Raw genomic sequence first — 10,015 nt, 5'->3', positions numbered from 1 at the left:
AGCCCAGCACACAGGAGCCCAGCACACAGGGGCCCAGCACACAGGGGCCCAGCACACAGGGGCCCAGCACACAGGAGCCCAGCAGACAGGGGCCCAGCACACAGGGGCCCGTGAGCACACAGGGGCCCGTGAGCACACAGGGGCCCAGCACACAGGGGCCCACCTGCTGCAGCGAGCCACTGGCCTACACAGGGAGAGGAGCCACCAGCAGTGCCCAGTGGGCTGTTTAACCATCACATTCAGGAAAATTTAACTGCTTTTAAATTGCTTTCACCAAAAAATGTATTTTTAAGTAAACTGCATCGTCTGCTACTTTCTCATGTGCCCCTAAGGCCTATGGAAACTGTCACAATTAAAATGCTGAGCACACTGGGACACCACAGTTCAGAAGCCCTTCCCGGCGGGGTGCTGGCATTGAGAGCACAGGCTTCTCCAGGCCCTCACAGCACGCAGAGACAGGGCGGGGGGACCAGGCCGAGCCCCGCTGGCCTCTACCCCGGGCTCTGCCTGCTGTGACATCTCCAGTCAGAGAGATAAAACCCCTATGGAGCCAACAGGCAGCAGCCCAGGGCATGCAGCCCACACTTACACCTGGTTTTCAAACTGATGAGGAGAACATTCTGGAGACTGGCGTTTTCTCCACGCCTGCCGCCCTTTGTGATGTTAAGCCTTTAATCACTGCAGAAGACACCCCTCGGTCTGCCCACACTCACTCCCCCTCCAGGCCACGTGCCCTCACCCGCCCCAGGTCGCGGCTCCTCCGGGCTCCAGGAGCCGGTCTGGCCCGCACGGGGCTCCAGAATTTCCAGAGCTTGAACAAGCTGCCCACACTGCCTCCAGGCCGTCAAACGGGAAGCCTGCCATCGCCAGTCATTTCTACAGAGGGAAACCGAGTCACAAGACTGGGCAGAGAAGGAAGCCAAGCCAAGTCAGAAGCGCCTTCTGGATGTAGAGGTGCAGGGACTGAATGACGACCTCAAAACGCATCAGAGGAAGCTGGTTTTCCAAACACCCGAAACCAGGCTACACCGCCATGCGCTTCCAAGAGGGACACCTGGGCACACAGCTTCCAAACTCGAGCTTTCGAGGGTGAAGCTGTGGCTGGTGACAAAGTTCCCAGTCCCGGCTCCCCCAGGAAAGGTCCCCCCCAGAGCCTGTTCGGAGCGCTGAAGGGTGTCGTCCTGACTGCGGCCTGTCCGCGTGGACCGAGGGGCCGTGAGCGCGGGGGGAAACCGGCCCTTCACCATCGCGAGAAGATAAGCTTCCGATACCTGATTATTTTAGAAATACTCTTACGGTGCTTTCCAAGCACGTCTGAGCTGTGACAACACACTCTGAGTTCACCGTAACAGGAACGTCACAGAATAATTAGCAATTTGCTTTAAGTGAGTCAATGGCAAAGCACAGCGGGGCCACCTGGATGACCAGGTAACCTTCAGGCCAGCCTCCCCAGGGGCCCGGGGGGGTCCCCAGAGGGCGCAGTCAGGACCGAGAAGCCTCCTGCACTCCGGAGGGACAGCACAGAAGTGTGAGAGGAGCGCCCAGCTGGAGGGCCGGGCACTGCCCACCCGCCGCCCCGCAGCCCGTCTCTGTGCCGGGGGGACCTGGTGAGAAATTAGATTCTCCTGCCGGCCAGGCCTGGTGCGCTGCTGGGGAGGCTGGTGACTGGGGCGGAGAGAGACGGCGTGATGGACGACAGACCGCAGATGGGCATCGCCGTCCCCAGAGGGGCCCTGGGACCCCTGCAGGGGACACAGGCTGCCCCCCAGGGCTACAGCGCTGCCTGGACCAGGTGCTCCCCAAGGTGGGTCCGCATACGTGCAGATCACAAGACACAGTCCCGTGGGGAAACAGAGGCGGCAGAACAGAACAGAGCCTGGCGGGCAGAGCCCCTGCCCACTCTGGGACTGGGCCGCGTCCCCGGGCTTCCTGTCACACGGACAGCGCTCTGGCGTGGCCCGGGCTGTCTGATGGGCGTCAGTTGGGGAGTAGATTCCCATGAGCTCACACTGGACGCTACGAAAAGAGGTTGGGGGAGGGGGCGGAGGGCCCGCCGGAGGCCGGAATGGCAGAGGTGTCACACTGTTTAGTCCTTGCTTTTTTTTTTTTTTTTTCATATACAATAAAACGGTTTACTACCACCTTTTATTACCACCAATTATATTAACCTTATTTTACAACAATGAAAAATAAGAATAAGCTCTCAGGTATTCTGTGTCTTTCCAGCCTCTAAAAACAGTAATCACTCAAATACCTGATGATCTACTCTAACAGAGCAAAGTGCCAAAAATATTTAGTTTCCCAAAGAGACCCCATTTGTGAATACAAGCTACTAATACAAATAGGAAAGAAGTAGTCCTCGCTTTTTAATTACTGTGGGGACAAGCTTCTCCTGCGGTGCTGAACACATTGGAACATTCAAAACTGGGGCAGGAACTTCTACAAACACTCCCAAGCTGGGCTGCAGCAGGGCACCAGCACCGAGGAGAGAGGGGGCATCAGGAGGCTGTGGGGAGAGGAGGCGCCGGGAGGGGGGGCGCCATGAAGGCTGCGGGGAGCACATCAGAGGAGCACAGCGGCAGAGCAGAGTGGGAAACCGGAGCAGGAAGCCTGAGCCCACAGTGCGGAGCCCACAGACCAAGCCACAGACCAGAGCCTACAGATCAGAGCCACAGACCAAGCCACAGACCAGAGCCACACACCGGAGCCGGAGGTTCCAGACCACAGGAGGCCAGTGCAGCTCATTCTAGAACACACCAGACACTTCCAGTGGGTATGAGCTGGGCTCAACCCAAACCTGAATCACAGGGTGTTCACAGACTGTTATTTCCAAAGCCCCCCCATGAGTCTAAAGAACCCAGTATCTGCCGGGTTTGAACACACTCCAGCGACGCTCCAGGAGATGACAGAGTTCTGGGGGTTCGAGCCCCTCTTTCCTTCTGAGGAGGGTGCGGGGCGGCTTAAGAGCAAAGCGATGATGCCGGGTCACATGGGCCAACTAACCTTGAGGCCAGGTTCTATCTTTTCCTTCATGTTTTTAGTGCCCAATTTCTATGAAATACTTTTTAAAATAGAAAAAAAAATTAGTGGTGCATGAGAGCAGAGAGCAGGGAGAAAAGCCAGGAAGGAAAATTAAATATTTCTGCCTGAGCGGAGTTCGTCATGTGACGGCACCTACCGTGAGGGTCCCCAGACTCCGAGCAGCCTGGCACCTCAGGCCTGGCCTCCTCCCCCTCCTCTGGACCCCCTGGGTGCACGGTCTGGACCCCTGTTCTCGGTCTCCCAAAGCCTCCCTCACAATCACCGCCCTGATCCCGCGACCTGGGTCCAGGGCCCAGTGACCCGCACAGTGTCCCCTGCTGGAATGTGTCACGACAGGAGTCAGGCAGCCCTCCCCCCAGCGTCTCCATGGCAACCCCTCAAGCGCCCTCCTGGGGCCTAGCCCTGCAGAGCTGTGAAATGGGTCTGTGTGTAGGCTTCCTTCTGGGAGGGACGTGGCCACCGGGGCCTGCCTCCCAGAATCCTGCAGACCAAGCACGCGCCTTCCAATATGTTTTCGAAACTACAAAAAGCTGTGAAAATCTAAGGTAAAGTTTATGCAAATGAATGCTTTCTGGAAATCTTGCAAGTGTTAACCATGAGGTCGCGCCCAGGGCTACCACCGGCTATTTGACAAACACTCTTAAGCTTCTGTGGAGAAGATCGCGTTTCTCTTCCATAACACTCGTATTTTAAAATACTGTTCTTTATTGGGGAGCCTGGGGGCTCAGTCGCTTGGGCATCTGACTCCAGCTCAGGTCATGACCTCACGGTTTGTGGGTTCGAGCCCCACGTCGGGCTCTGTGCTGACAGCTCAGATCCTGGAGCTTCTTCAGACTCTGTGTCTCCCTCTCTCTCTGCCCCTCCCCTGCTCACGCTGTCTCTCCCTCTCAAAAACAAGGAAACATTTTTTAAAAAATTTTAAATGCTGTTCTTTTTAAAAAGCAATTAAGAGTTGGAAACAAAGCATAGTACTGGCCAGATGTGAAAAGTGGCTTCGGGTCCAAGTTTCTCCCACAGACTCAGTAAAGAAATGCTCTGTCTCCAGAAGCCCCCACCAGGGGGGCCCTGCAGCCCCTCCACCTGTGCTGCCCCAGGTCGTGCTCTGGAAGGAAGGCCGGTCCCTCTGAGTGACAGCCCCGCGGGGACACTGGCTCCGTCAAGGACCCCAGCAAGCTGCCCGCAGAGTCAGAGGCTCCCGGGGGAGGTGGTCTGCCCTGAGCTCCGTTGCAATTCCCCGGGCTGCCCGCCCACTTCCTATCGCTAACTCCACATTTTACAACTTTTGCAGACCCTTGGGCGGTGCCAAAAGGAGCTGGGCTCAGCCAAGAAAAGTGGAAACTATTTTTGGCATCCAGAAGGGCAGCTGTAGGCCGCGGACACAGTCGGCGCCTAAAACGCATGCCTGCCTTTACAGATTTGGAGAGCTTCTCATCCGGGACGCATCCGGAAACCTCGAGGGCCGCGGCCAACTCGGGGCGCCCTAGGCCAGAGCCGCGGCCGCAGGTCGGCTCGGCTCCGTCTCCACGGAGGAGCCTCCAGGGAGGGCGAGGCCGGCGCGGGGGTCTGAGCTCCGGACCCCCTCCAGCGCCGAGCGGCAGCGAGCGTGGCAGGAAACGCACCGGCCCCTCCGTCTACACCCCAGCTGGCAACGGGCTCGCTGGGGTGCAGGGAACGCTGAGGGAGCGTGCGCCCCGCGGGCAGGAGGCGCCCGGCGCCACGCGCAGGCAGGGACCCGGGGGCGCTGCGGCCGGTCTCTGGGGACCCAAAGCGGGGACGAGGGCACCGCGGTCCTGCAGGAAGTGGAGGCGCCGGGGACGCACCGCGCTCGGGCGGGAGGGGCGCCGACCTCGGCCGCGGAGGGGAGAAGGGGGCGCGGAGGAAGGGCGCCAACTGGGGACGGAACCAGGGAGGGGGAGGCGCGGAGGAGAGCACGGGAAGGAGTGGGGGGAGGGGACTACGCCGTGCCCAGGCAGGGTGGGGATCGGGAGCGGCGGGAAGGGGGCGCGGAAGGGGGCGCGAGCGCGCAGGGAGGGGCCGGACGGGGGCTGCCCCGGGGCTCTCCCCCGCCACCCCCCCCCGCCGACCGGCTGGGGATTCCAAGCCGCCAGCTAACAAAGGAGGCTCCGGAGGCCGCGCGCCCCGGCCCGGACGGACAAAGGCCCGCGACCCGCAGCCCCGCCCGCGCCCTCGGGGTCCGCGCCGCCCCGGCCCCCGCGGCACTCACAGGATGGAGGTCTGCGGCGCCACGGCGGGCACGGCCTCCAGCAGCAGATGCATGCAGCGCACGGTGGTGCGGAAGCAGAGGCAGCGGCTCGGGCAGCCGGCGCCCGGCTTCGGGGCCACCGCGGCCAGCGCCCCCCAGCCGCAGCACAGCACGAGCGCCAGCAGGCAGCGGGGCGCGGGGCCCGCGGGGCGCACGGCCATCGCCCTGGGCGCGCGGCGCTCGGACGCGAGAGGAGCCGCAGCGCCCGCCGCGACCCTGCGGGCTCCGGACTGCGCCCGCCCGCGCGGCCCACGTCCCAGCTGTGCGCGGGGGGCGCGGGGCGCCAGCGGTGCACATGCGCGCGGCTCCTCCCACCCCCACCCTCCCCGAGGGCCGGGGCGGGGCGGGGCCGGGGGCCGGGCGTCTGGCCGCTGCGCCCCGATCTCCGCCCGGGGCCGCCGCACCGCCCTCCCCGAGGGGCCCCCGGGGCCCAGGCCGGGTCTGCGCGCGGGAGCTGCGCCCTGGGCCGCGGCGCCGAGCCGCGCTGGCCACTTGCGGAACGACGGCGCTTGGAGAGTGCTCGCCGCGCCCCGGGCCGCGCTCCACGGGGCCTCTCCCCCTCCCCTTCTGAGTCCTCTCCCCCCTCCCTCACCCCCTCCCTCCCCCTCTGCCTTTCTCTCTCTTTCTTGCTGCCCCCTCCCCCCTCTCTCTCTGCCCCCTTCTCACTGCAGCAGCAGGATCGGAGCCAGCCTGCTGGGCACCTGCCTGTGACCCTGAGGCCTGCTCTCGCCCGCGCCCAGGGCCCTGTTCAGAGCACAGAGGACATCTGTGCAGGGCCCTGGGTTCTGGGCTGGGCCAGGAGGTCGCTCGGCGCGCTTGCAGTTCCCTCCCCGGGACGCAGCCACAGGAAACCCTGGGGCCCACCCCAAGTGGGACCTGGCTGGAGCCGCCAGCAGACACGGGGGAGACTGAGTCACACACAGACCGTCCGCCACTTCCCGAGTGATCCGCTGATTCTCACAAGAACCCGATTTCACAGAGAAGGACCGTCCCTAGTGCAGCCCAGGTCTGGCGGCGGGCAGTCGAACCCAGGTGTGCCTGAGGGCACACGGGGTGAGGCTGGTGAGTGGGTGACTGGTGCACACGCCCGCATGGCACACACTCCCTGGGCCCCCTCGGAGCCGGAGCTGGGGTCTGGCTCAAGGCCCTTCTGGAAGCTTGTGTGCCGGTCATCGAGGCCACTGCCGCGATGGCCACATGAACCAGGCTTCCTGGCCCCCTAGGGACCCAGCGTGAGCCACCCCAGGGCCCTGTGCTCTCCAGGCACAGACCTTCCCCCTACACGCTCCTGGGTCCACACACTCCACACGCCGTCTGTGAGCCCTGACCTGAATGCCGCACAGAAACACGAACATTCCTTTCCCGGAAAAGGAACATTCCTTTTCCTCCGGAATCACTGACTTGGCCCTGGGAACCCCTTCCTCATGGCCTCAGCCTGGTTCGCCCCGACCCCAGCCTCACCCTGCAGGACGGAGGTGTGAACTTCGCCAGCCAGTGGCTTGTTCTCTCTGACCTGGTCCCCCATGGCCCCCACAGCCGCAGGCTCAGTGCCGAGGCCCCTCCGGGCACCCTGCTGCCTGGCCTTCTGCCCCGCAGTAGACGGAGAAGAGGTCACAGCTTTGACCCCGCCACTTCCTGTCCAAACATCTGATTTAAGTGGGCAGAGGCCACATTTCACAAGACACCTTTCACCTACTGTCTCGCCCTGGCGGCGGGGGCGTCTCCGAGCAAAACAAATTGTTACCTTCTCCTCTGGGTTCAGCAAGCAGTGTCTACGCCAGCGGCGGGGTCCCTCTCATGCGTCTGTCTGTCTGGCCGGGCTACCGGCACGCAGGGCGTGGGCCCAACTCTGACCCAGGTGTGGTGCTGCAGGGGTTTTGAGATGAGACGAGCACTGGTGGACGTGTACAATCTGCTGCCTTTAAGTAACGATCGCCCTCCCCAGGGTGGGTGGGCCTCACCCAATCAGTTTACGGCCTTAAGAGTAAAAATTGGAGTTTCCCAGAGAAGAACGTCTGCCTCAAAACTGCAGCATCAGCCGCTGCCTGAGTTTCTAGTCTGTCGGTCTGTCCCACAGACAAAGGGGTCGCTGGTCCCCACAATCAGAGGAGCCAGTTCCTTAGAATCTATCCATCCATCCGTCGTCCCTCCTCCCTCCTCCCTTCCCTCCCTCCCTCCCCCCTTCCCTCCTTCCTTCCAGGATCCTGCTGTGCTGACTCTCTGGAGGCCCCTGACACACCGCCATTTGCAGAACGCTGAATGAGGAGGTGTGGGGGGAAGCTCGTATAATCATTCATGGCTGAAAGAACTCACATTTTTGCAATTAAGCTCCTTCTATTGAGCTGAGCTCGCCTCGCTTGTCTGGGGTTCATGCTGTCCCGCTCCCGCCCTCTAGAGGCCCATGGGCGCCTCACACCCGCCGACGGACCTTCCCGCAACAGCTGAGGACTTCAAAGCCACTGAAGGTCTCAGATGCTCAGGACCCACATGCGAAATCCCCATTTCCCGCCGATGGCCACTTTGCAAACTGATTCTCTGCCCCAAATCCCGCCACCCCTGTGCCCGTTGGCAATCTCTAGCTGCACTGATGCCCACACAGAGGAGCGAGGATTAAGGAGTGAAGAAATTCTGTCCTAACCTCAATCCTCAGTTTTCCGTTGGGTACAACCTTCCCACAGAGCTTCAGGGTGGCCCCTAGACTGCACGCAGGCCGAGCCCTGTGCCCCAGCTCCCCGCAGCAGGGAGCGCCGTCCCAGTGGATGCCAGATGGAGTGACCCATGCTTGGAGGATCCAGGTTACTGGACTGGCAGCTGATCGAGGGAAGGAAGCAGCGCTGGCTCAGCATCCCCACTGCGCCGGGGCCCCACGTGAGCCGCCTCTGGTGCCGTGGACCCTCTGGGGACCCTCTGAGACCTTCACCCCAGCCCCCACCTATTCTCAGGGGCCTTGCCTGGGGCCACCAGGAGCCCTGCACCCCGGAGGTTAGGTAGACTGTGCCCCCCCATAGCCACAGGCCAGAAGACTGCAGAGCCCCGGGGCCGTCAGCCAGCCTCTCCCCTGCTCAGCCGGCTGCCCCCACTCCTGACAGCGCCTCTCCTCCACGGGCTCTGGTGAGATGCCCCATCCTGGGGGTGCATCTCTCCCTTCATGCCCACAGGGTCCCCCCAGAGCGGGAGCTTTGCATGTCCCACTACCTCTTCACAGTGCACTGCGTCATCTGTCCCCTGCCCGTCCCCCTGCGGCCCGGAGCAGTCTGCCCGGGTTTACGCAGAAAGGAACATGGGCTCTGGAGCCAGAACCGGGAGGCGGCCTCGCACTCCTGGTGACTTTCTCCCCCGCTCTGGGCCTCAGTTCCCGCACCTGTGACCTGAGACCAGGTAGGGGCGAGGATTAAGGGGGAAGCCGTACAAGGCGCCCACACGCAGGCAAATTCCACAAACACAGCGGGGCGCCCGCCTGCGAAGCTGCCCGGAGTCTGGAAGGCTGGGAGGCCAGCCGTGGGGCCGTTCCCAGACGATGAGTCAGCCCCGCGCAGAACCTGGCTGTGCCCGAGGGGAGGCCTCGCTCTCCAAGGCGCCCGCTCCTCAGGCAGATCCCACCGCCAGCCTGTTTGCTGCAGGTGCCTGCGCGCCCAGCCCCCCTCGGCCCCCCACGGGCAGGGGACTCTGCCAGGGAGCAGCGCTGCACAGGGGTGAGGGGTGCTGCTCAGCTCACACCAGATGAGCGCCCTAAGTCCTGGAGGGCAGAGGTCAGCCATCAGGGAGTCAGCAGCTGGGGTCTTCCCCCTGGGGGACACAATCTGCCCCAGGCCTCTCTCCAGCTGGCCTGGCGCTCTGGCCGTGCAGACACCTCCCTCGGACCTTTGCCGTGGTCCTCACGTGGTGCTCCCCAGAGGCTGCTCACACGTGCTCCTTTCCCCTTCCACGGCCCACCCTGGCTCAGAGCCCCCCTCCATCTCCTCCTAACGTGGCCGACTGCATCCACAAGACCTTCCTCCAGACAAGGCCACATGCTGAGCTCCCAGGAGGACGTGGGAGACACACGCAGAGATGGAGTTCAGTTCTGCGGTCACGTCCAAGGGCTTGAATTCCTCATAAGCTGTCGTGAGCTGGAGCAGAGAAGGTACCTGGCACGGGCCTGGGTCACGGCAGCCACCAGGTGGCAGAAGCCTGACAGAGCCACGTGGCGTGGGTGAGGGGCTGGGCTGCAAGGGCAAGGTGTGGCCTCCACCAACGAGGCCAGGGAGGCTCCGGGGAAGGGACTGCTGTCCGCAGTGTGGCCACAGGACTTGATACTCCCGAATCCCACGCGGCCCGTGGAGGACCTCTCCTCCGTGTCTCCCGGCCTGGTCCCTCCAGCGCGGCCCAGGCATCCCCGGCCTCGCCCACGTGGGGAAGAAAAGAGAAATCTTAAGAAGCCTTTTGGGGGGACACCTGGGTGGCTCAGTCCATTAAGCATCCAACTCTTGATTTCGGCTTAGGTCATATGATCTCATGGTCATGGGCTCGAGCCTGCTTGGGATCCTCTTTCCCTCTCTGCCCCTTCCCTGCTCGTGCGCGTGCTCTCTCTCTCTCTCTCTCTCAGTAAATAAATAAATAAATAAATAAATAAATAAATAAATAAATAAAATTTTTAAAAGAGCCTTTTCTCTGGAGGTCCCTATTCCACTTGCTTCCCGACCTGAGGAAGGTTTACATACACTCCACACC

At 62.4% G+C, this 10,015-nt stretch overlaps 1 protein-coding gene across 2 annotated transcripts in view; it reads right to left on the bottom strand.

Annotated features, from left to right (window-relative positions):
• The window catches only part of PXDN (peroxidasin), a 73,566-nt gene extending 67,988 nt beyond the window's left edge, over nucleotides 1-5,578 (bottom strand). For both annotated transcript variants that reach the window (XM_039256007.1, XM_039256008.1), the window contains exon 1: nucleotides 5,267-5,578. In XM_039256007.1, coding sequence (XP_039111938.1) covers nucleotides 5,267-5,466 — 200 coding nt within the window. In that variant the 5' untranslated portion in view covers nucleotides 5,467-5,578. The remainder of the gene's footprint in view (nucleotides 1-5,266) is intronic.
• Nucleotides 5,579-10,015: the final 4,437 nt, after the last annotated feature.

The sequence above is a fragment of the Hyaena hyaena genome, unplaced genomic scaffold (genome assembly GCF_003009895.1).
Source record: "Hyaena hyaena isolate Hyena2069 unplaced genomic scaffold, ASM300989v1 scaffold_552, whole genome shotgun sequence".
In the NCBI taxonomy this organism is placed as follows: Eukaryota; Metazoa; Chordata; class Mammalia; order Carnivora; family Hyaenidae; genus Hyaena; species Hyaena hyaena.
This window is presented reverse-complemented; position numbering and strand designations above follow the sequence as displayed.